This window comes from Hippoglossus stenolepis, chromosome 9, assembly GCF_022539355.2.
Source record: "Hippoglossus stenolepis isolate QCI-W04-F060 chromosome 9, HSTE1.2, whole genome shotgun sequence".
Classification (NCBI taxonomy): Eukaryota; Metazoa; Chordata; class Actinopteri; order Pleuronectiformes; family Pleuronectidae; genus Hippoglossus; species Hippoglossus stenolepis.
In genome coordinates, this window is record NC_061491.1 from 24,083,757 (window position 1) to 24,109,206 (window position 25,450).

Here is a 25,450-nt window from a genome sequence, read left to right on the forward strand (position 1 = left end):
TTGATGTGTTCTGTTCATTTGAAGATTATTGAAGAACATGATGTGTATTTTCTTTCTGACACAGAGTTAGTGAAAGTATTACCACTCTCTTACCTGTACAATAAAGGTGAAGCTGATCCAGTATAAAGACTATAGGAACCATGCCTAATGCTCACTGATTAGTTTTCATATTTGGTTGCTATCCCACAGTTTATTAGCTGTTAGTGTTATGTGCCTGTTTTACATTTACATTTTTGTACTGATTAAAAACTGCATCACTTATAGTCTCCACCCGACCAGATGAGCGGTCAATGATAACAGCGGTTACCACAGACTTCTGCACAGAGATGGTTCACATCAGATCTTATGTCAAGATTGCGTCCAATGTGCTGACTCGTGAGTTTCCATGGTCAGACCACATCCTTTGACTTCAGGACATAAAGACGAGTGTGAGCACTGAGGGGGACTTCAGTGCATCTCACCATCACATCAAAGAGAGAGAAAAGAAGACATGTCCTGCCTGGGGGCTTTCACCGGTCTCCTCTCCTGCATGGTCCTCCTCATTGTCCACTCAAGTGAGTAGAATATTTCTGATTTAAATATTTCAGTTACTACTTTTTCTATTTTCTTTTTTTTAAATGTATCATCTGAATTTTGGTTTTAGGTGATGGCTCTGAGATTATCAATGGGAAAGAAGTGACGCCCCACTCGCTGCCGTACATGGCTCTGCTTCTGAGAACCAGACCAGCCTGTGGAGGGATACTGATCCATAAATCATGGGTCCTGACTGCTTTCCACTGTGGACAGTGCGTTACCATAATTATAACATTTCAGGACATGCGGCAACAATAATCTTCATTTCCAACAGACAGTGTAAAAGACATTATGTACTGGTTAAAATCTAAGAAATTTTACGTGGTTATAAAAAATGCAGCATTATGTTTCTCTCAGATTTATTTGCCGATGCAAATGTGTTGGATAAAATAACATGTTAACATGATCTGAATGCATAAACTAATTATGACTTAATCACAGTTACTTTATCATACTGGACGCACATGATCACTGTAATACGATCAATCTAATGAGGCATATACTCTCCCACTGTATATATTCTGTTTACATACTAGTTCATTTGTGTTTCCTTGCACTTATAAGTATCTTATGTTTACTAATCATCACTTCACTGGTGTCTATTTCTGAATATCCTCTTTGCTGCCGTCCTTGTTGAGGGACTAAGAAAGGATTATCTTATCTTATCTTATCTAAAAACACTTTAAATATCAGCTTGCAGAACAGTTATGTGAATTGTAATCAAACACAATACTGTTTTTTTGCTCTTGCAGAATTAAGACCGTGTTGCTGGGGGTGCACTCCATCAAGGCAAATGAAGATAATTCCAGGCAGGTCATAAACGTTAAGAAGCGTTTTCCTCATCCCCAGTATGTTTCAGCTACCAAGGTCAATGACCTCATGTTGCTCAAGGTAAAATAACATTACAGCATCAATGTTAATGAATAAATGGAACAATCAACCAATATATGTGAAGATAGTCAACATCAATACATTTTGTTCTTTTTTTATTTCAGCTTGAAAAACCTGTGAAGGAAACCAAGACGGTGAAGTGTCTTAAATTGGATGATGCCATCAAAGATCCGGCAGCAGGGACCAGCTGCATGGTGGCAGGATGGGGCCAAACAAACAAGGATGTTAAGAAAATGTCCGACGTCTTGATGTCCGGCGAAGTGACTGTGGTCGACAGAGAGAAGTGCAACTCTGATTACAACAAACATCCCGTCATCACCAGCAGCATGATATGTGCCGGTTCAGACAAGAAAAATGTAGCTGACGTCTTTTATGTAAGTAACAGTGAATGTTTGTTGGCAGGGATTTAACTGCCGTCCCTCCTGTCAGTGTCTGAACTGCCTGTCAGTGATTGTGGTTTTCTCTGTAGGGGGATTCAGGAGGCCCACTGATGTGCAGCGGAGGGCTGGTTGGAGTCACTTCTTTCGGATCTATGTTTGGCCGGATTAAAAAACCAGGAGTGTTTTCGTATCTCACAGTGAAACAACTCAGCTGGATCAAAGAGACAATGAAGAAGTCTGACATTTAATGAGCACCCGCTGTGAAGGATTTTGTATTTGCGACCATGTTAACCAATTCTATGTGAGGTGATACGAGGGAGATTTCTGCTTCTGCTGCAATAAAACAGGCCAAGGTGATTTTATTTTGAAATCTAAACTGGAGAGACACGTGTTTATCATGAAAGCAAATCGCCAAAGGGACATTATTGAGTCCTTCAACCAGACTGATGCCAACCAGACAGACTCACCACTTCCTGCATCAAGAGCCTAAATTGAAACTGAGGCTTCAGCTCAAGTCTTGTGGAAAAATGTTTGTAATAAAGATAAATTCTGGGCCATGAAGTATTCGATGAGTCTCAGCTCTGATGCCTGGTAAACAAAACACTGTAGTGACGACAGAGATGGAGTCTTCATTGGATGCAGGGGAATTACCTCATGAAGCCAAATCAAGCTGAGCTGAAGTCGTTCTGTGGGAAGAATGGATACAATTCTCTATCCACAATTTTACAACAGTAATAATACCATTTACTTAGTTGTGGTGACATAATTGTGATAAAATGGAAATAAATCAAATAAATAGAGTTTTTATTTTTGTATCTTTTGTCCAAAGCGGAAGTGCTCGTGTTGACTTCATCATTCTCATCCGGGTTGACTTCCGGTCACAGGAGATCGAAGATGGCGACTCACATGTCGAGGTGCAGATCCTGGAGTCGTGTCCAGAGGTAACAACGTGTTTAAACTCGTCTCTGTAAACCGTCACCAGACTCTTTTAATCACCGTCAACACAACGCGATGCGCGTGTTCAGTGTCACGACTCTTACGTTCTCGTCAGTTTGGTTTAGCTCCCTCGGTTAGCACGATGCTAACAGGCTGAGCTAATGTTGCATCAAAGAGTTGATACAGTTAGAAAACAGGAGGAGGCTGTCAGTGGCTTTGTTGATGGGGGGTGTAGAAGACAGATGGAAGTTTAAAGTTCCGGTTTGTTCATTTACTGTTGTTCATCAGCTCCGTCACTTCGCTGCTGTCTGTTGATAGTGAGCTGAACCTAAGATTTGAGAGCAACAACTTTAAAAACCAGCCAAATAAAACATACGTAATCAATGTTGAGCCTCATGTTAAATCACATTAATGAACAAGTCAAATATCTCTAGTTGCCCTCCACTCTGCTAAATGTCCCGAACAGCTGTGAAGTGAAGGTTTTAATGTTAAGTCTCTGTTAAACTTAAACTTTTTTTTAGAGAGATACTGATTTAACTTAAATACTCGTAAGAGCTGCTTTAACATTCATTCACCTAATTCATATCTATTATTGTGGACTTTTGTCAAATTGCTTTACATCAAAATTGTTTTATCACCCGGCTCTAGTTTCTTTTAAAGAAAATAAGTAAAAATGATCCAGATTCTGCTTCTCAAATGTGAATGTATTTATTTTTTTGTCGTCTTCTTTTATAGTGTATTCAATATGTTTGGTTCTGGATTTTTTTTTTCTTCACATTATTATTGACCTAGAGATGAATTGATTAATCGAGAATAATAAAAACACCAGTCAGTGACAGTCCTAAAACAGTGTTTAACTTAGTTTAGTAGTAACTAAAACCGAAAGTAGCTAAACCATTAAGTATATATAGTTTACACAGGGACAGACTCCTGAGTAAACAGTTTGTCCTGTCTTGCTTTTTGTAATCAAATTAATGTAACTTTTAAAAAGAATAAACAGTGTCTCAGCCCCACTCAGTTTGTGAATACATCAAGGTAATGCTCCCTTTGTGAAGGTTGTAAAGCTCAGTTGTGGTTTTTAAAGAAGTGTCCACACAAGGTCAACAGTACAAAGAAGAAACTGATCAGCTCAGCGGTGCAATAGTTCAATTAAAATAAAAGCAAGGTAGAAAGAGGTTACTATAAAACAGTCAAATACAAAACTAACACTATATACCTTCAAAGGTGCAGTGAGACATTCGTTGCAAATGAAGTAACAACTTTAACTGTGTGTATGTATAGTTATTGCACATGTGTGTGTATCAGTCATTTCATATTTTTTCAAATAAAGTGCGAACAGGTAGCAAAACACATGTGAAGAGTCATGTTCAAATGTTGTTTGTCATTTTCGGCTCGTATAGGAAAGTTTAAAACAACCACAACCTTCACTCTAGAGCAATCAGTCTTTAAATTTAAAAGAAATTCACAATGTGACATTTATTGTGATAATTAACAATATTGACAGATTTTTTTGTCATATCGTCCACCCCTATTCAAAGTTATTAGTTGATTATCTATAGAGCAGCAGTTAATTCTTTTAATATTAATCAATTAATCGTTATAGCTCTGTACTGTTTCTACTACTGCCTGAGGTTGAGCGAGGATTTTGAAGATGCTTTTCTTTGTTGTACTTGAAGGTTTGGGATCGCCGCCTACAGAGAGTACAGCAGCGTCGGCAGATACTCGAATATCTCCCTGTCCTCGCCGCTGCCTGGGATCCCTAAGCCAGTGTTTGCATCCGTGGATGGTCACGAGAAATACGAGACCAAGATCACTACTCTAGAAAATGGCCTCAAAGTTGCTTCACAAAACAAGTTTGGTCAATTTTGCACAGTTGGAAGTAAGTTGCAGGATTCATATGCTAATTTTAATTTCTATAATTTGTTCAGGATCTGGCTGAAGTAAATTAAGGATTCTTTTTTTTTTTCTCTTTTAGTTTTAGTAAACTCGGGATCCAGATATGAAGCAAAATACCCAAGTGGAATAGCACATTTCGTAGAGAAACTTGCCTTTTCTGTAAGTACTTCCACTTGTACTTCCTTTGGCAAAAAAAATGTTATGTTAACAGTAAGGCCGAATAAAGAAAATAAAAGGTGGTCATCTTACATCAACTCCTGTTGACAACAGTCTGTTTTATCCTCAAAGTCTACAGCTCAGTATGGAAGCAAAGATGAAATCCTGCTGACGCTGGAAAAGCACGGAGGAATATGTGACTGCCAATCATCAAGGTAGGAAATCTTTCACCTGTCTCAGTGTTGTAAAGTCTAACACTTGTATATTCATGCTGTCCAAGTAGAAGCTTGTTATTTCCTCTGTTATTAGTAACACAGCTCTTTGGGATGCGTTTTATTTTCCTGTGCAGAGATACAACCATGTATGCAGTGTCTGCTGAAGTGAAGGGTCTGGATACAGTGGTTAGTCTTCTCTCTGATGCTGTACTACAGCCTCGCCTACTGGGTAAGTCAAATAACGACTGTGTGTGTGTGTGTGTGTGTGTGTGTGTGTGTGTGTGTTTGTTTGTTTGTTTGTTTGTGTAAGTGCAAGCAAAATAACTCAACAACAAATGGACAGGTTTATACCACCTGCGAGGTGTCTGCACCAGTGTTTGAGTGAAAGTGAAATGTGTTGTTTCCATGCAGATGATGAGATTGAGATGACCAGAATGGTGGTGCGCTTTGAGTTAGAAGACCTAAACATGAGGCCGGACCCTGAACCTTTACTCACCGAGATGATCCACGCTGTGAGTCACACATGGTTCTGACACTACAACACTACCTCTCTGTTAAAGTAACCTGGAATAATCCAAGATCTTTATCAGTGTCTTATAACACCCAGAGAGTTAATTATGGGGGGGCTGCAGCTTTTTGGGGTGAATTGTAACATGTCAGAAAGTTTTTACAAGTTTTCTGTCAAGCTCAACCTGTAGATTAAAGATTAAAAAGCTTTTCATAACTCCATCAAACAAAGAGGCAAACTAATGTTAGAATTTGAAGATGTCACCACTAAACACATTATATATTTGTTTATTTTTGTACTCGTGTTTGTAGAATCTCACCACTACGTCTTGGTCATATAAAGGTTTCTATGTAACTGCACGACAACAGAAGTAAAAGCCCAAAGTTGTAATTTGTCTTACTGAAGTGTCTTCGAACATGTTGTTTCCAGGCTGCATATCGAGGCAACACGGTCGGACTGCCGCGCTTCTGTCCCACAGATAACGTGGAAAAGATCGACAGGAAAATGCTTCACAGTTACCTGAGTAACTACTACTGCCCTGAGCGGATGGTGTTGGCCGGCGTGGGCATCGAGCACGAGCAGCTGGTGGAATGTGCCAGGAAGTACCTGCTGGATGTGAGGCCGGTGTGGGGAGCGAGCGGCGTGTCCAACGTGGACCTGTCCGTAGCACAGTACACGGGGGGCATCGTCAAGGTGATTCATCGGTTTTATTGTTGACATCTTTGTACCAGATTTGGGCCCAAACGTATTTTCAGGCGCAAAGGTTTCCAGCTTTTAAATGGTGGAAAAGATAATAAAAGATCTGTTCACATTAACAGAATCATGTGGAACAGAACAACAACCATAAAAAAAATGCGTCTAATGCTTTAAATACAAAAACACACAGATAACGTTTTCACGGCACTACACAGTTTGCTGTCATGTAGATAAATATTGATGGACAAATTAATCTATATTTGGTCCAAGTCTAGTGTTAGTTATTTTTAGTTATTAAAGAAAATCTTCTTTTTTGGCTGTATTTACGAAGGATGGAATTTGAGTTAAAAGTGGAAATTCTGCTTCAAGCACTACTTTAATTTATTAATAAGATATAAGGTTTAATAACAACATCTTTTTTTTCACCTGTTAGATGGAGAAGGACATGTCGGACGTGAGCCTCGGCCCCACCCCGATCCCAGAGCTCACCCACATCATGATCGGCCTGGAGAGCTGCTCCTTCCTGGTGGGTGTTTGTGGAGCTTTCCTTCAGTCAGTTGTGTGATGCCTGTTATCTACAAACCTTTTTAAGAAGTGCTTCCTGTTTTTCCCTTTCCAGGAGGAGGACTTCATCCCCTTCGCAGTGCTCAACATGATGATGGGTGGAGGAGGCTCCTTTTCAGCAGGAGGACCCGGTAAAGGCATGTTCACCCGCCTCTACCTGAACGTGCTCAACAGGTCAGCATCTCTGTGCATTTTAGTTTCAGCCTTTGCTTCACAAATACAACTCCAGACAACAGGTTTTATTCATTGTGACTAATTTGGCTTATCTGTTGTAGGCATCACTGGATGTACAACGCCACCTCCTACCATCACAGCTATGAGGACAGCGGTCTGCTGTGTATCCATGCCAGTTCAGACCCCAGACAGGTTGGTACTGAGCCCAGACACCAGCAGAGTGTCTTCTGGTTCTTGTAATTTGACCCTTAGTCAAGGTCCTTAATGCTACCTCCTCCGATATGTCATATATATATATACACACACTAATACCGGTATTGAACGTGTTGTCTTAGTGAAAACCATTCCTGTTAATGGTTAATAGCTCGTTTGTTCATTTGTTGCATACATTCATTTCTTCAGGTGCGGGAAATGGTGGAAATAATAACCAGAGAGTTCATTCAAATGGCTGGAAACGCAGGAGAGGTAACTTTCATCGCAGGGAAACTCCAGTACGGAGTTTGTGATATAACTCTTGTCACTTGATCAAAGAGTAAGTAAGTGATTATACATTTCCCCCTGTGTGTCCAGATGGAGCTAGCAAGAGCCAAGACTCAGCTCAAGTCCATGTTGATGATGAACCTGGAGTCGCGGCCGGTTATTTTTGAGGACGTCGGACGACAGGTTCTGTCCACGGGAAAGAGAAAACTGCCACATGAACTGTGCGACCTAATAAGTGAGTCCTGAGAAACATCTGTTGACTGGGAAAGTGGCTCTAAAACATTGTAAAATGAATTCTTATTTTATTTGTCTTATTAATTTCCAGGCAACGTGACAGCCAGCGACATTAAGAGAGTGACCACCAAGATGCTGCGTAGTAAACCCGCAGTAGCGGCTCTGGGAGACCTGACGGAGCTGCCGTCGTACGAGCACATCCAGGCCGCCCTGTCCAGCAAAGACGGACGTCTGCCCCGCATGTATCGTCTCTTCCGATAGACTCACCTCCCTCCCACCACCACCACCACCACTATGTGAACTGGCAAACATCCCTGTAAATAAGCTGAACTGGAAGATCAAGTGTTCCCTCCTCACCCAGAGCTCCGCACAGCTCACCCAGGGGGGGGCTAATCCTCTCAAGTGAACCTTTGCGACTGTGGATTTTAAAGAGAAGGTACATTTTACTCAGATGTAGTCTACATACGGTTGGATTGTATGTATTTATTGTTTGGTGGGCATGAAGCCACGCGTCATTATTTGCTGAGGGTTTGCAGGAGTTGGGTTTTAAAGGGACAACCCCCACCCACGAGCAAAGTTAAGAGTATTCATTTCCTGTTTTAAAAAAACCTCGGTATCGATGTGTTTAGTTTTTACACAGAGGAATCAGCATAGAGACGAAAGGAGGACGGGTAACATCCGCAGCACTGTCAATGCTGTTACTTTTTATTGAGCCATTCGATTTTTCAGTTTTACAGACGTTCCTGCTCTTAAAAATTCACAGAGCTCCAACTCAGACCTTCTTTTTTTTTTCTCCAGAGCAGATGATGAAGAAACTGAAAAATCGTACTATTTATACAAAAGCACTTCATAATCTCTAAAGGCTCAGGAGACACAATTCACAGTGATTGTTAGTGTTGATACTCGTGGTAAAGACATTGCTGGCCAACTGTACATCTGTGGACTGAGATCGACGCTCTGTGAAGAGACTGAACTCTACAGTCAAACCTTTTTCTGTATTTTATGTTTTTGTTGGTGTCCGTGTAGATTTCAATAAAAGGGGATAAATTTAAGGCGAGGTTTGACAGTAAATTATTTTTGGCTGGACAGTTAGAGGAGTGGGCGGTTTGATCCTCAGTGTCGACACGACTCATTCAAAGTCGCTTTTGTTTTGAGTGGTAATTACACAAGTGGCAGTAAATTGAGGATTCACATGAATAGTTAATATTAAATGCTGTCCTGTGTTTGAACATACACTTGATAATGACAGAATAGTAAAGAAACACCTTAGGTTTGGGAAATTTAGTCGTAATTAAAATAAAATTTCGGAGGTCGCCTGTTAAAGCTAGGGTTTGGTAAAACTGGAAAAGCAAGAGAAGGCCACACGTTGACAATATGCAGCCAATACAACAAATGTGACCTGTAAACCAACTGGTAAACAACTGCAGTTCCATTCCATCAAATATATAATTTTTTTGAAATAAAAACAATATATTTCAAAAGCTCCAGCGTTGCAGTGTGATTTACGACAATTCAGCCGACAAACGAGTGTTTTAAAATGTTTATTAACGCTGTGACATCACAGGTGAACATAGAAAAAGACAAAGAGGTCCAGAGGAAATGAAAACAAGACCTACAGGCACTTTTCGTGGAGCCGACTGCTCTTCATGATGGAAACATTAATGTGACATACAGTACGTGGAAAGGTTACAGTATATATGAGGTTACGCAGCACGGTGGTGAGAGGTTAAGGCAATGAGTTAGAATCTGCTGTAAAGGATCACTTGGCCTTATAAGAGAAAAATGTGTGACAGGCAATAACGTAAATAAATAAAATCCTCCGTCTATTTTACAGGAAGTGAGTTCCTTAAAAAATAAAACGTCAAATACACTTGATCTTCCTGAAATTCAACAGTACCGTGTAACGACCGCATCCCTGTAGTGTTAGCTGATTTCATGCCATTTGACTCGACGACAGAAACAATGGAACAGCTCCCTTCTTCTTCTTTAAAGGTAAAAATCGACCAGTGTGATATGAGGTGCAGCTAAACGTTGACTGCACTTACGTGTGATTCCCTAAGTCACAAGGCATTTCAACAATAATGACAAATTCAGACAAAAACCTTAACACTGGGTTTCATGATGCTTTTTAAATGGCTAGAAAATGAATTAGAAAATGAAATGCAGTTACATCAGCTCACACTGCAGCGTGTGACTGAAGAGTAAAGCAACAATGACACCCCCACGCTGTACCTGTTGTGTTTGGGCAGAGGGGGCTGAATAAATAAAGGCCAGACTGCAGCTGTGTCTGCGAATCGCTGCTTGTCTGACTGACCTCAAGGTCCCTGCCCTCAAGGACAGTCAGACACTCCCTTAGACCAGCAGCACACACACACAAAGTTCTCCAGAATGTCCAACAGAGGGCGCAGTCTGCTCAGTTACCACAACCTGCACTTGGTTCCGTGTAGTTAAAGTCCCACTCTGGTACTTTAATACATCCCCAAAAAAATCTTCTTTGTTCCCCAAAATAAAATATTCAAAAGGTTTAATGCCTTAAAATGGCTTAAATACAACTCTACACGTCCCTTTCTTATTTCGTGAGCAGGATCTGTGAAGTGAGGCCTCCTGCTCTCTCTCTCTCTCTCTCTCTCTCTCTCTCTCTCTCTCTCTCTCTCTCTCTCTCTCTCTCTCTCTCTCTCTCTCTCTCTCTCTCTCTCTCTCTCTCTCTCTCTCTCTCTCTCACCAGTCTCCGCTCACCTGTAGCTGAGCCTTTTCCAGCCGCTGAGCCCCTCCCCAAGTTGACAGGAATGGTTTCTGAGGATTGTGACATCACAAAACCTGCCTGTACGAAATCCGTTATTTTCAGACTCATTTGTTTACTGCAGTGTTAAGGTGTTAATGTGTCTTCTGTCAAATAAAAAGGCACTAAGGGGACATAAAAACATGATTTTCCCCCGGAGCGGGACTTCAAGACAACTCTGGTTTCCTTTTGGTCCGTTTCCACCTGTTTCTGGAACAGTTGGATCCAGTCCAGCCTGCTCCAGTCTGGCCTGGTCCAGAGAATCCACTTTAAGGGTCTAAGAGATGGCGCAGATGGTGCTACTCCCTTGGTGCTTCATGGCTTCCCTCCTCTTCAGCTCTCTGTTGATCCTCCTCCGAATGCCCTCCAAGTACAAGCCTCGGTCGAACTGTCCCGCACCCAGAGGAATACTGACAAACAGAGGTAAACAGGGAACAGCAGATGTTATGAGGTCAGAATGAAAAAAGTAATTAAGCATCGAGTTTAAAGGGCAGAAAAAACATTCTTACTGACCAAACATCTGCAAATGGCCAAAATGTATGAATAAGATAGTTTTTAATTGACCTACAACAGAAGGTGATCCTATAAAAAACACGTTTACAGTGAAGCCACTAACACTGTCTGTGACTCACTTGTCTCTGCCCGGTCTTAGTTTGACCTGGAAGACACCGATGACGGGTCGATGGTCTGAGGTCTTGATGCCGGAGCAGTTGCTGTATTTGACCACTTTAATGTCGTCGGCCTGTCTGTTCCTGAACAGGATCCTGTCCTGTGAACACAAACAACAGAAAACTTAAACCCAGCGGAGATTTAACAGGACCTGAGTCCAGATACAGCAGCTGAACACTGTATTTGACTCATTTTGGAGATTTAATGACTAAATTAACAGAGCGGAGAGTTTTTCTTTTTTCTTCTTACAGTGTACGAAGGCGTTCTCTGTTTAGAAGTCGTGTCGTAGACGTCGCGGCCGATGTCAAATTTGTACGTTGGGGGAAAGTGTATTTGTGCCTCTTGAAAGCCTTTAAAGATAGAACCTGGAGAAACGGAATCAAATTCTCAGGGTGAGGATCAAACACACCAAGACCATTTGGGACAAATCTTTTCACAGAAATCTAACCCTCCGTCTTTCCTGCTTACCCTCCTTCATCTCCTTAGAGAGCTGATCATGCTCCAGCAGGGGGCCCATGTCGCCTCCTGTGGTGCGGCTCATGATGGTCTCCACCTCACCGCGGTCCTTACTCAGCCGGAAGTTAAAGTCTCCAAACCAGAAGACCTGGTCGAATCTTGTGGTGACGTCAGCTGCAATTAAAAATGACTGGATCTCAATATATTTAAATGTAATTCTAACAGTTTTAAGACAATTTTAAAAGTGACTTAAATACATGAAATATCATGTTTGAACAACGAGAATGACGTTTACTGCAGCAGCTGTTAAAGTCATCATGATACACGGTTTATTAAATCTCTGGGTTGGAACAGTCTTGATTCCTCATCTTTCAAGAAGGGGAAACTTACACTGCGTGGAGCGGTAAGGGTTTGTGTCTGGAAGGCCTTTGGGAAGAGCCAGAGCCTCGATGATCTTGTTGTAATCGAGGATTCTCTCGTAAACTTTGGCGTCTCCAGCTGGAAGAGGAACAGATGGACAAGTTAGAAACACTGGAACTGCCACAATCCCTCCTTCACTTCAGTAGAAGCGTATAACCAGTCCTTTCTACAGTCACACTTTCTACTCACAGGTAAAATGGGATGTGATGAAGAGGAAGGAAGTTCCAAAAAAGGTGAAGGCGATTCCCACAGCCCCTTTTGTCTTGATCTGAGAGATGATCCTGGTCGTGACTGTGGCGTGTTCCACTTCTGCGTCAGTCAACAGAATGAAGGTTAGTGACAAATCAGATGGATTCAAACACAAAAACCTGAGAAGGAGCCGTGTACAGAGAAGAAATGTGTCATCACATTAAAATCCTTTTACACTGATTCTAACTGTGGATTAAATGTGAAACCATCAAATTAAAAATAAAATAATATGATCATCTTTCCACAATCTCATCTACACTAAACTTATGAAAGCATGGATCAATGTGGGAGGAGTCTGGGACTTATTTTCATCATCAATCAGACTTTCTTTACATTTTCCCACAGAGAAAAGGGGTGTTCTCATATGTCTTGTTATGTCCACACAAATATTAAAATATTCGGTTTACTATCACATAAATAACAAAATCAGCGAATACCAAATATTCTCAAGAAGTGGAATTGGTCAATTCTGGGCATTTTTGTTAAAAAAAATATATTTCTGTAGATCAACTTATTGCTAAAGTGTTTCAGCTCGAGTTTAATCCCCTGAAACTGACGTTTATATTTCATGTTTTAAGTGAAGTAGCACTGACCCGAGCAGAACCAGATGAGGTCTCTTCTGACGAATACAGTGAGAAACAAAACGCCATGCGATGCTGCGTACAGCATGACGTAATAAGGTCCCAGAGTCTCCTGAAGTCGAGTCTCCCACTCCCTCCTGCACGCACACACACACACACACACACACACACACACACACACACACACACACACACACACACACACACACACACACACACACACCAAGTGTTTAGAGCTATGTTTACATCCCTGATAGAATAATCAATCATGACATAAGGCACTTTTATTCAGTGAACATGACTAAAATCCAACAAAGTGTATCATACCTGTCAGGACAGCCCTCCTGAACCCCAATAATATAAAAGTCTTGTGCAAATTCAGAGTCAGTTGGAAGGAGGAGATCGTCTAAGTTGACTGGAAGCCCCTGAGAAACGACAAAAACTCAGTTACATCCCAGTTGGTGCAGGTGTTTCTTGGTTTGTGAGACGCTGCAGAGCCACGATTTCCTCGTACCCTCTCTCCCTGCATGTTCCACGTGGCGATGAAGACGCCCAGTCTCCGGTCAGGGAAGTAGCGGTCCAGCTCCTCAGCCCCGAGCAGCGCACCGCTTCCCAGCACGCTGCCCTCCAGAAAACTCCTAGAAAATACAAGTTGGTACAGTTATCACTTTTATTAGAAGCATAGTGTGTTTGGGTTTAACTGATAACAACTTAATATACAATAGAAGAGAAGTGAAGACTGTGGTTCAGATTTTATATCAAAGGTATAAAAACAAACATCTGACTTTTCCCTCCTGGCTTCTGAATGTGTAGCAAGACTTTAGGCTAAAACTGTTTTTTTTTTTGCTCCTCCTGTCAAAAACTGTGCTGAACAAGCATCTCTTCAGATCCTGTGTTAATCTCCCTCCACACTTTCACGTTCCCCTTTTCTCTAAAAGATGTGAGCACTGCGCACACACACACACAGAAAGAAATTAACAGTCTGCTGGTGTCGCTACAACACTCAGTCCTGATGTTGAACCAAACTCACCATCAGGAAAGATGCGCTGTGCTGAGCCAAACCGTCCAAGCAGAGGGGACTACTGAATCTAAAAGTCTCATAGCAGATATAAGATACTGTGTCTAAAGTGTATGTGCATAGTAACCTTTCCTTTGATGAGAATGATATTAAAGCCTGGTCAGAGCTCTCTGACCCACTATAGACAAAGTTAACTAAATGTGCAAATGAATAACTGTATTGATTATACAAAGGATGAAAATACACAGACCCAGTTCTAAATTTGGCTCAAGGTGTCACTAACCTACGTCTAAACTAGCAGCTTAGGAAGCCTCGGCAGAAACCGGTATTCTAAATATTCTCTGACACCAGAAAGAAAAAACTGTAGGAAAAAGGCTGCACATCCCGCCTGAAGAAGTCTCCAGCGAAATCCTCTCCGTGTTCTGCTACTGTACCTGTTCCTGACGTCCTGAGGTCTGATGGGGCTGAGCACGCTGTACGTGGACCTCATGGAGTTGACAGAGGCACTATCCGACCCCATGTTCTCCAGAAGCCGGCTGTCGCTCAGGTTCCTGTGGAGTCTCTCCCCGAGCTTCTCTCTGGCCAGCACGGCATAATCCAAACAATCCCTGTCAATCCTATTAGCGGCCTTTAAAGTGGCTGACACAAAGCCCTTCTCCAGAGCGGGCAGCGGCCCCGTGGGTTGCACCGGGGACAGGCGCACCTTGGTGGACCGCGCCCGCTGGTCCGTGGGGTCGCTCTGCTGGCTTTGAGGCCTCCTCTCATAATCTGAGAGACTGCTCCCTCGCTCCCGGAAGACTGGGGATCCTGTGGAAGTGGCAGAGAGGGGTCTCGCACCGGAGTCCTGGTTCCTAACGGCTGCAGCGCTACTGACGATGAACCCACCTGGATCTGGTCCTGTTTGGTCGTCTTTAAGCGAGTCTGTGGAGGAGCCAGTCTCAGCCGGGTCACTCAGGCTCTCCTGGCTGTTTCTCAGCCTCCTGTTTCTCATCGTCTCCTCAACGGAGCCACTCCTCTTGGACTTTGTCTGCCTGGGTATTAAGGGCGGCCGAGGCTGGTAAGGAATGAGCTCTCCCTCTCTGTTCCTAGCAGTGAGTTTAAGGGCATCATTTGGTTGCTTGACATCTACTAAGGGGGCCTTGAGTGGCCGGCTGTCCTTGACAACTGAACCCCTTATGTCAGGAGCTTCACTGTGCTGATGGACGCCGCCGTCCTCGCCATTCTCAGTCATCCTCTCGTCATGTCTGAGACCCGCTGTGGTCAGATGGTAAAACTTCTCTCATTGCTTAGACCTGAAGATGTAAAGCAGAAAGGGATTCAGTAAAATGTTCAAATAAATGTATTTAGCCAAATATTCATCAGTTGGCAGGAAGAATGTAAACACTGTAGAAGCTGCTTTCATTTCACACACAGTTCAGAGGAATCTTAACTGGAAAAACAAATCTGTCAAATCAAAGACTAGTAATCAGTTGTCTCCAGATAATTTATTCTTTCATAACTTTGATTTGTCTGTGGAGTGATGAGTGATCTTTATTGTTGCTTTATTATACAGTAATTAACATTAAGCAGGTTTCAGTGCAGATTGAAGCACAACCACTGTAGTGAGACTTGTCAGATCTGGACGAGAGAGTACAGTTAAAATCACAGCTTCAGATTTGTGGAAAATCTATTATATGTGTTGAAAAACAAACAAAAAGGAAAGAGAGAAACACTTTGTTGTCCCTCATCCAGGACACCACATCTACACTTGTCAAATAGGGACTAAATTAAGTCAGAGGAGCTTAAGACTGTTTAAAACATAGTAACAAAATAAAATAAGAATTACAATTTTATTAAATTTGCTGAAACAGAAACAAACAAAATGAAAAGGGGGAATTTCACAGCTTTTTTCTTTATGCAGATCAGATCTAGACTCATCAAATCTGGACTAAATTAACTCAGAGAAGCTAAAACCCCAGTTTCAAATTAGTCAAAAACCAAATCTCTATTTATTGTTTTCATCAAGTTTCCCTGAACTCAGATGCAACAAATCTGAAGCGTGGTTCATTCTTTGTTATTCTTCATCCAACACACAGAATCACGATAAAAGTTTGTACTGTAGTTTATCAGTTAATAAACAAACATAGTGTCATCATGACAACATGGACTATTAGTTATTTAGTTAGTTAGTTAGCGTTGACTGATCAATAGCAGCTAGCTAATGCTAACCTTAGCCAACAACCCTGTTGCTATCCAACTACACAGCTGAAGAGAGACACAGTGATTTGTGCTAAGCTAGCTGTCGTTCAGCTAACGAGTCACATTTAGATACTGACGTTATTTATCAATCTGGATTAATTTAGCGAGCCACAACTCTACTAGTTAGCAAATATACAACTCTACTAGTTAGCAAAGCTACAACTCTACTAGTTAGCAAAGCAAGAGCTCTGCTAGTTAGCAAAGCAAGAGCTCTGCTAGTTAGCAAAGCTAGTGCATGTTAGCGGTGCAGCAGCTAGCCGAGCTAACGTGTACAGCGGATGTTTTTACAGTTGTGTTAATAAACAGCTGATGTTCCAGTCCTCGTGTCTTGTTGTTGTTTACACACTGAAGTGAAGTTACCTCTCGTGTTCAGCTGTCTGCTCTCGGTGAGGCTAAGTTTTACAGAAGCAGCTCTGACTTCCTTAGCAACGTTTGACAACAAAGATCCAGTAACCAAGAGGAGACGGTGACACACAGCCGAGTCTGAGTCAGTGTCACAGCGCCATCCTGTGAGGAGAAGTGGAACTGCAAGCTTAACCTCCCCTCTTCTTCTTCTTCTTATTCGCAAAGAACTTAAAGGAATAGTTAAAACAAAAGAAGGAAAATTCACTCATTACCCTCTCACCCCCGATGGAGGGTGGGTGAAGTGTTTGGGTCCATAAAACACTTCTGGAGTTTCAGGGGTAAACAACCTTGCAGCCAAATCCAATCCAATTTAAGTAAATTATAACGACTTCTTCAAATGTAAAAATAACACTATTGTGTTGTCATCCAAGTGTTTGTAAGGCTGGACACTCAAATTCAACTCGAAACAATGTCATTTACACTATTGTTTTTAGCCTAAACTCAATCAGCATAGTGGTGAGGAGATAATGAGTGAATTTTCATTTTCCCTTTAAACATCTTGACTCTTGAGCCGTGTTTACCCGATTGCCTCAAATCTCTATTTCTTTAGATTTCTCAGCGATACCGCAGATATCCAGTGTTTGTTAGATACAAATCTGGTGACTGCTGGAAGTAGACATTTGAAGATGGGTACATTTTGGCCATAAGTGGATGCACATTGCCGGCAACACTGAGAGGTGACACAGACGGGCTGGGTCCAAGAATTCACCCTCATTCAATTCTAATCTTACCATCTGCTTCTTTCTAGTTTCCAACTGTCCAGGTTTGTTGAGCCTGTGTCCACTGCAGCCTCAGATTTCTGGTCTTGGATGATAGAAGTGAAAAACCTGAAGTGTTCTGCTGTTTTAATCCATTTGCCTCAGGGTTTGTTGTGTTTTCTGAGCTGCTCGGTTCAGATATAAAACCTGGCTGGGAAACCTTCTAACTCTGACCTCAATACATAGATAAGGGGATTACTGTATTTAATTTTACTGTATTTCAAAATAAAAGACAACCAAATGAATGTGTTTCAAAATGTATATGTGGAATCATGAGAAGATAACTCCTTTTGTTACTGAATTTGGTTTATGATGTATCAATGTGTTTTGTGTTTAATAAGATCAACCCTATAATCACTAACCCAATATTTCTCTGTGAACTAATAACTATAACTTCACAGGCAAGTTTTTGCTGTTTATTGTATAAAACTCTTTTTACAATGTTTAACATTCAGGGTTTTATAATCACTCTGTTTTTACCTATAGTTTTTTTTTTCATGTAATGTACAACAGTGAATACAGGGCGACGTCAGCGACTTCACAAATGACAGATAATAAATCAATCCACGTTAAAAAAAAACATTCAGCGGGGGGAAAAATGTTTTTGCTGACACAACCCTGTCTGTGACAATGACAGAACAACGTCAAGGTGAGACCCCCGATTGTTAACCCCTTCCCCCCTTTCTGTGACCAGCATGTGTTGTGCGAGAAACGCCCCCTGGAAACGGGGGACAATCCCTCCATATTCTGTGCATTTCTATGGCGTCGTTGCTGGCTCAGGGGGTTTACACAAAGGGCCAGTCTACGGCGGCAGGTATAAAAGAAAAGGGTTAAACCAGGCAGGGTACAGTTTAGTGCAAGAGCAAGAACCGCAGCAGCTCCAGCCACAGCAGAGACCCACTGACCAGCAAAAATGACTTCCACTGGAATGAACACCATGAGCAGGGTAAGTTCTTCTTTTCAATAATATTATTATAATATTGTTACTGCTTTAAGATAACTATATCTTTCAATGACTAAACTGCACATGGCTTAATTGGCAGAAATATTGACAAACACAACATTTGGACTTGTAATGTCCTGTCCGTTTACTTTCAGTTTTTGAGTGTATTTTAGCTTAATGTTTTGGTATTTAATTTGTTTGTTTTTTCATTCGGCGATCCAGTTGCGTATTTTGGTCGTAGCAAGCAGCGAAAACTGCAGAGCTACAAACAGTAGACAAAGTTAGCATCTAGCCAACAAACATATAGGAGAATTTAATCCAAAAAAAGAAAAAGACATTTCCCGTAAAAGTTGGTGGTGGAGAACAAAAACTGAGCATAAAGCTAAAGAGTGAATGATTGACTTATGGGGCCTGAAGCACAACTCATGTCACTCCATATTTACTGGGTTTACTCGAACTTGTGCCTCTCATGTACCTCACGACTGCCAAACCAAAGCCTTTCCCTCTATCCCTCCAGATCATCTTCTACGAGGAGAGGAACTTCCAGGGTCGCACCTACGAGTGCATGAGCGACTGCCCCGACATGTCCTCCTTCCTGAGCAGGTGTCAGTCCTGCAGGGTGGAGAAAGGCTGTTTCATGGTGTACGACCGCACCAACTACATGGGCAACCAGCACTTCCTGAGGAGGGGCGAGTACTCCGACTACATGAGCATGATGGGCACCAGCGGCGACTGCGTTAAGTCCTGCCGCATGATCCCCATGGTAAGATCTCACACCTGGCTAGATTCCCTGTAACTGAAATTGCTTGAAATCCAAGTGATAGTAAGCCGTAGAAAAGCTTGAAGATAATGCTCCTCTTCTGCACCACAGCACAGGGGTTCCTTCAGGATGAAGATCTACGAGAGGGAGAACTTCAGCGGCCAGATGCACGAGCTGATGGACGACTGTGAAAACATCATGGAGAGGTTCCGCATGTCCAACTGCCAGTCCAGCAACGTGATGGAGGGCCACTGGCTGATGTACGAGCAGCCCAACTACAGAGGCAGGATGATGTACATGAGGCCCGGCGAGTACAGGACCTTCATGAACACCGGCATGAGCGGAATGAGGTTCATGAGCATGAAGCGCATCACCGACTCCTGCTATTAAACTCTTTGCACTGAATAAAACTGTCAAAACCTAAACTGCTGCTTCCTGTTGTTTTACTCGGGGCGTTTCCACACATTCACACAGTTCAGAGCTGGTTTTTCATCCTCATTCAGTCAGTTGAGCTGTGGGTCTGAACATACAACTGTGAACAATCTTCAAACAAACAAACAAAGTACTTGTACAATGCGCTTAAGGACCAATAAAATAAATAAATAATGGATACAAAATCTTTTTTAAACAAGTATAACATGTAAAATAGAAAACCTAACTTGCCAAATAGAAGAAGAAGACCAGGGTGTGTCTTCGTATTACAAAAATAGCATTACAAAGAGAAAATGTATGTAAAAATAAAATCAGTAAAACCGAAAATTGCATAAATGACGGTTGTACAGTTGTAATGACCCAAATCCAACATTAACCATCTTTTCAAGAGCATGTCTGATAGCGATTCTCTCCATCTGTCATAAATATTTTTATTCCAAAAACCTGCACAATCTAAAACATTAGCAATGTAATGTGATCTTTTTAATTTTAAGTTTAGCATTTTTCTTCTGCTTGGCCAGGTCAATAAGATTGATGGTGTCTTTACACAGAAACAGACCGGCACTGTTTTAAAATGTGTTATGTCTGTGACTGTGTTTCTATCAGAGAGTAGAAGGTGGAGTCAGTGAAACGTGAGGGTGAGGCCATGGGTATTCAGTTGGTTGTGTGTACACAACTTCACCACTAGATGCCATTAAATCCCACACACTGAATCTTTCAGGTACGTCTGGCTTTCGTGAAAATATCATAGAGACTCATTGATGAATACAAGCTATTTTGGGGGGAGAAATTAGGAAAGCAAAATATCTACAATAAAAAATTGGCAAAACAACACATTGCTCCATAGTGTGTTTACTTGGGTGAGAAGCTCCAGGCTGCCTTGAATATAACTGTGTGGATATAGAAATCACACAAGCTGTTAAACCCAAGCTGGTTGTTTATGGGCAGAGCAGACATTAAAATAAAAAAAACAGGTTTACATGTAGGACAAGTGTCAGGAGTCGGTAGATTTCCATGTGTGAAACATACAGACTCAAACTGCCTCCTTCTCATTATAAATACTGAAATGGTTGCACCGAGCAGGAGGACGTTTAGTCTGAATCTGAGTGAACTGTAAACCATTGTGTCTACAGCCTCACATAGTAAACTTGGACGGTGTCGTATAAATACTGGAATAGCCAGGATTCACTGATTATATTTACACTGCTGCAGTTTGGCCGCTGAAGGACAATGAGATGTGAATAATTTGTTTTGAAATGTTTCTGCTCGACTGTGTGTTTGCCAATGCAGTCACACAGGCAGATGACTCACACCACCAATCAGATTCAATGACATTATCACACATCGCCCAGCCATTAACATGGAGGAGGCAGAGTGTATGAGCATTACTTCAGTCGGCCACCAGATGGCGATCGTGACGCTTTGGCTTCACTTTTGTGGATCTGTCATGTCGTCCATCTTTATATATGATTTTAGGTGTACCTAATAAACTGCTAACACAATGTATCATTCACTTATATACTCCAACAAGATAAATCCCTATATACAGACAGTTTTAGTTGTATGTCTCGGAGGAGCACATTAAAGGCACATGCCTCTTTCTTTCTCTCTTTCTTTCTTTCTTTCTTTCTTTCTTTTCCTCTTTCTTTCTTTCTCTCTCTCTTTCTCTCTTTCTCACTCCTTCCTCTCTCCTCTTCCTCCAGAGAGCAGCCAATCCAGCGAGCGAGAGGGGAATCGATGCCCTGATATGAGATTCAGCCTAATGAGGATCAGAAACATCTTAATAAAGACCCATAATCCACCACTTAATCCCTCATTACAGAATCATCTACATTCACTGGTCCTGCTCCGTACCGCCGCAGTGACGGCACATCCAGGCCCATTGTTCTGCCTCGCCTCATCTCTCACCGAGGGCTACGTCTCCCTTTGTCTCCCCTCGGTGTCAGTTATATTTGATCTGCTCTCATTAGACTTTCAGACGAGATGAGCAGAAAGGCCTGAAAATAGTGCTTTTGTGTGCAGCTTCTTCGCTATCTCTGGTCTGAAATGGAAAGTGAGACATATGCTTAATGAGGAGGAGATGGACTGGGACCTGGGAGTTGCCGTCCGACGGAGAGATAGGGAGCGCATTGTGAAAGAGGAAGTGCCGTGACCGATACCGCTAAAGGACACGCTTTCCAGGCAAACGTCCGCGTCAGTGATTATGACTTCTGAGAGAGAGAAAATTACTCTGAAGTGGGACACATGGATTAAAGTTTAATGCTGAGCCCTGGAGACGTTCCGAGGCCGCGGTTTGGTTTAGTGCAGCATTAACACAAAAGTTGGGGGAAGTTTTACTCAAGTTAAAAAGTATTCGCAGTACATACAGTATATCCTTGATGGGCCGGGATTTAATTTCCCAACCTCGTTGTCATGAACCTGTTTCTCTTCCTTTTCAACACTATATAACGTTTCCATCACCAGCAAGTGAAGAGTTATTCAGTTACAAAATACACTCAACGATTCAAAAGTAAAAGTATTCAACGCTGTGAGTGTGATAATTTATTTGATTATTATTACTTAGCAATAGTTGGTTGAGGTGGAACTAGATTTAATTAATTGTTTGGTTTAGAAAACATAAGAAACTGGTGAGAAATGTTCTCCACAACTGCCCAGAGGTCGAAGTTACATCTTCAAATGTCATGTTTTATTTTATTTATGTCCCCATATATAAAATGTTAACAGTTAATAAACTAGCCTGTCATCACCTGTCATCTAGTATTGGTCATTAAATTTTGGTGTGGATCTGAATCAGGGGGCGGATCCAGGAATTTCTTTTCAATTTCCTAAACTTTGCAAGATGAGACATTTTCATCATTTTTGATTTCAATGAGTGTGTGAAATTTGGTGCTGCTTGGTTGAATTTAATGGAACTGGTGAGTCTTGGTGGATAAATGTGTTTCTTGTTTCTTGAAGAAGGGATTCGGTGAAACTACTAATTACTATCAAGTAAAAGCCAAACAAAAGAATATTTGCTCAGGATTGATTTCACACGCTTCCTCTTTGTCCACGAGTAAATTTAGAAACAGCAGCAGACAGACGCTCAACATTCAATGAGGACTAACAAAGGAGGTTATTATAGAATTATGTGGAGAGGAGGAGGAATCTCTTTTCCTTTAGGTGAAGCTGTGAGATGATCCTCACGGGGGTCGGATAATTAGCCCCGCGAAGGTGTAGAGACGTCTGATTCTTCGTTACCCTGCACTGAGGTGAGCGGGAGGTGGAGGAGGATAAAACAAAACAAATAAAACTCATTAAAGGTGCCTGTGTGGCTACAGATCCCCCTCCGCAGTCTGTGCTTACACACCACAGACATCATTAGCTGCGGTCAAAGGAGCCCAGATTATTCAGCCTGGATATGAACACAGATCAAAGTCGGCTTCGGGTCATCGTCTTTTAACCCGAGGCGGGATTCTTCAAAATCACAGCTCGCTTTCGTTTGGCAGGTTTCCATTTTCTCCCTCCCTGATCCCAACCTGTGGAGACTCGGAAAACCGCAACAAAAAAAAAATCTAAACGATTTCTCCACTGATGCACCCGTGGCATTTTCTTGTTGTGAAGATGGGAATTAATTTTTGAAGTTGCAAAATAAGATAAAGGTTCTTTTGCGGTTCTATAAAAAGAAGTTTGGTGAATCTTCATAGAAAAAGAGGACTGGTTTTTCCCACGTTTTTGTGGCTCTGTGGCCAATGTCTCAAAATATACAGGTTTTGAGAGACATATCTTAATTATCAGCTGGATTATAGAGTGAAATTCTGAACATACTTTGACGTCTTCCTGATAAACAGCCAACATTGTCCAAAAACGTCCAATAATTGGAAATAACGCTGAAAAAAGACGGTGCATAATAAATGTGACGACTAATGATTTTCTCACTAGATTTGGCAACTTCAAAGACCATTTTAGAAACGTCCACACAAAAACCCTCAAAATTCATAATTGCAAATGATGAAGATAGTTCAGCACAGTCTGGTTTAATGTCATTTTTAAGACTTTCATTTTTAAATGAAAAGCATTGGATGGGCTATGCTATTTCATCATGACTTTATAAATTCAACCCGTCATATGACGTCAAACGATAAGGAATCATTTTCTGATCAATATAAGCTTTAGATCATTCCTCTATTAAACTAAAAAATGTTTTTGGGATCATATTTTGTTGACCTTGAACTTTGACCTTTCAGCTCCAAAAACAAACAATCTGGAGATTTCTTCCAAAGTGATATCAACCCACTACGTTTGGTGAAAATTGATCCAAGCGTTAAATTATTTTGCACACACACACACACACACACACACACACACACACACACACACACACACACACACACACACACACACACACACACACACACAATACAAACATACAACACCCTACTTGCATGCTCCAGGGTAAAGATCTGGATATATGTAAATACCATGTTATGACTGATATGTAAATTCGTGTGATGGCTGGAGCCACTTTCTGTTGGAAATATTGTGTAACACTGATAAACATCAGCATGTTTTCACTGATGTTCTGCTCCAGCATGCTGGATGTGATCCCACCGGCCTCACATGACTCATCCTCTGGGCTCCGTCCCTGTGACCCCCTGACAACTTGATCTCATCCGTGCAAATGCCTTCATTCACATCCCACATTTCCCCTCCTGCTCACACACACACACACACACACAGATTGTTTTTTCTACCTGTTTACATCAAGCGGAGACGGAGGCAGGTGCAGGGTGTTTCTCCTCGGGGCGGCTCCCAGCTGTGACGGCTGTTAGACAGAGAGGGAGCATGTGCCGACAGATGTGCTGTTCACTAATCACACATGATAGCATCTCCAGCCAACAGACAGCAGGCACACGTTACAGACCTGAGGCACAGCAGCTCAGAGCTGAGGGAGCGACTGCAGCCGGCCGTGACCGTCCAAACACACACAGGCCAAGGGGACTCCCTTTGTAACATGTTTGCAGAAATTTAAGAAGCCAGCTGAGATGGAGCTTGTTTTTATGAGCTGCTGAGATATTTAATCCATGACTAATGACTATCTTTAACTGAGGTACAACAAGGACAGTAGCTTCCTTGTTCCTCAGAGAAAAGCTGGGTTGTAAATTGTTTTGTTAAACCACTGTTTCCAAAGTCAAGAATGAACTTCATTCATTTTGTAGAATAATCCTTAAATTAGATATTTTTAATACTTAGATACTTTTAATACTTAGATACTACTTAATTTTTCTATTTTCACCTTCTCTGGCAGGTGGAGGTTTTTCATTCAGGTGAAAATCAGAAGACAAACTTACCTGAGGCCTTGACACAGAAAACATGATAAAATACATAATGTAAATGCACATTAAAACCAACTATGCAAGTTCACGACCTTTTGATTTGGGGCCTTTATTAATTTATTTTAAAATATTTTTTACCAACATATACGATACGAAAAGCAGCAAAATCCTGACATTTAAGAAGCTGAAACTGAATAAATCTAAAATGGGACATCAAAAGTTATTCAGTCATCAAAACTGTTAGTTTTATTGATCAAATTGAATCATTAATTGATTGAATAAATCAACTAATTGTTTCAATTCTGCATTTGCCGACATGAAAACTTCTATTTTACATTTTTACTATGTGGAAAAGATGCATTTGTGTTTATATTTCATGTGAAAATGATTATGTATGTTTTCTGTATCATATTCAAGCTCTGTATATTGTTGTATAGTTAATTATCATTAAGTTTATGGTTAAACTGTAAAATATGAATCCTCAATTACATTTCTTTGTTATTAGGGTTCGATAATCAGAACCACAAAGTTTTTACTCCATCATATTGTCATCGACCCCCAAAAATCCATATGGGTTGATCAATTAAAATTAATAGAGCAGAAGTAAAATCATAAATTCCAACTACTAAAGTTAAATATATATATGTTTTTGCCCAGTTAAACCTGTGCTCAGATAAATCTAAAGTTTTAAAGAATTCACACTCTTCATTCTTTCCTCCTCTGTTTC

At 41.3% G+C, this 25,450-nt stretch overlaps 4 protein-coding genes across 5 annotated transcripts; 3 read left to right on the forward strand and 1 right to left on the reverse strand.

Moving 5' to 3' along the window:
• The first annotated feature begins 238 nt into the window (after positions 1–238).
• Positions 239–2,540, forward strand: LOC124852416 (granzyme A-like). Its single transcript, XM_047341359.1, has 5 exons — positions 239–554; positions 644–785; positions 1,326–1,464; positions 1,569–1,838; positions 1,934–2,540. Exons 1-5 carry the CDS (start codon positions 491–493, stop codon positions 2,090–2,092), a joined length of 774 nt encoding a protein of 257 aa, XP_047197315.1. The 5' UTR covers positions 239–490; the 3' UTR covers positions 2,093–2,540.
• Positions 2,541–2,679: 139 nt separating this feature from the next.
• On the forward strand, positions 2,680–8,755 carry pmpca (peptidase, mitochondrial processing subunit alpha). Its single transcript, XM_047341329.1, has 13 exons — positions 2,680–2,785; positions 4,457–4,659; positions 4,756–4,835; positions 4,965–5,047; positions 5,182–5,276; positions 5,459–5,559; positions 5,985–6,248; positions 6,685–6,777; positions 6,871–6,989; positions 7,091–7,181; positions 7,392–7,454; positions 7,560–7,704; positions 7,795–8,755. Exons 1-13 carry the CDS (start codon positions 2,739–2,741, stop codon positions 7,962–7,964), a joined length of 1,554 nt encoding a protein of 517 aa, XP_047197285.1. The 5' UTR covers positions 2,680–2,738; the 3' UTR covers positions 7,965–8,755.
• A 474-nt stretch (positions 8,756–9,229) lies between these two features.
• inpp5e (inositol polyphosphate-5-phosphatase E) lies at positions 9,230–15,106 on the reverse strand. Its single transcript, XM_047341328.1, has 10 exons — positions 14,310–15,106; positions 13,372–13,495; positions 13,185–13,282; positions 12,870–12,994; positions 12,217–12,336; positions 11,998–12,105; positions 11,620–11,781; positions 11,401–11,516; positions 11,115–11,251; positions 9,230–10,892 (listed from the first exon to the last, which is right to left on the reverse strand). The coding sequence occupies exons 1-10, from the start codon at positions 15,104–15,106 to the stop codon at positions 10,760–10,762; spliced, it is 1,920 nt and encodes a 639-aa protein (XP_047197284.1). The 3' UTR covers positions 9,230–10,759.
• A 56-nt stretch (positions 15,107–15,162) lies between these two features.
• LOC124852405 (gamma-crystallin M2-like) lies at positions 15,163–19,374 on the forward strand. 2 transcript variants are annotated; one of them, XM_047341331.1, is made up of 3 exons: positions 15,163–18,222; positions 18,737–18,982; positions 19,091–19,374. In XM_047341331.1, the coding sequence occupies exons 1-3, from the start codon at positions 18,190–18,192 to the stop codon at positions 19,367–19,369; spliced, it is 558 nt and encodes a 185-aa protein (XP_047197287.1). In that variant the 5' UTR covers positions 15,163–18,189; the 3' UTR covers positions 19,370–19,374. The 2 variants fall into 2 exon arrangements, with proteins under 2 accessions (XP_047197287.1, XP_047197286.1); XM_047341330.1 differs by lacking the exon at positions 15,163–18,222 and having other exon boundaries at positions 18,229–18,982.
• The last annotated feature ends 6,076 nt before the right edge of the window (positions 19,375–25,450 follow it).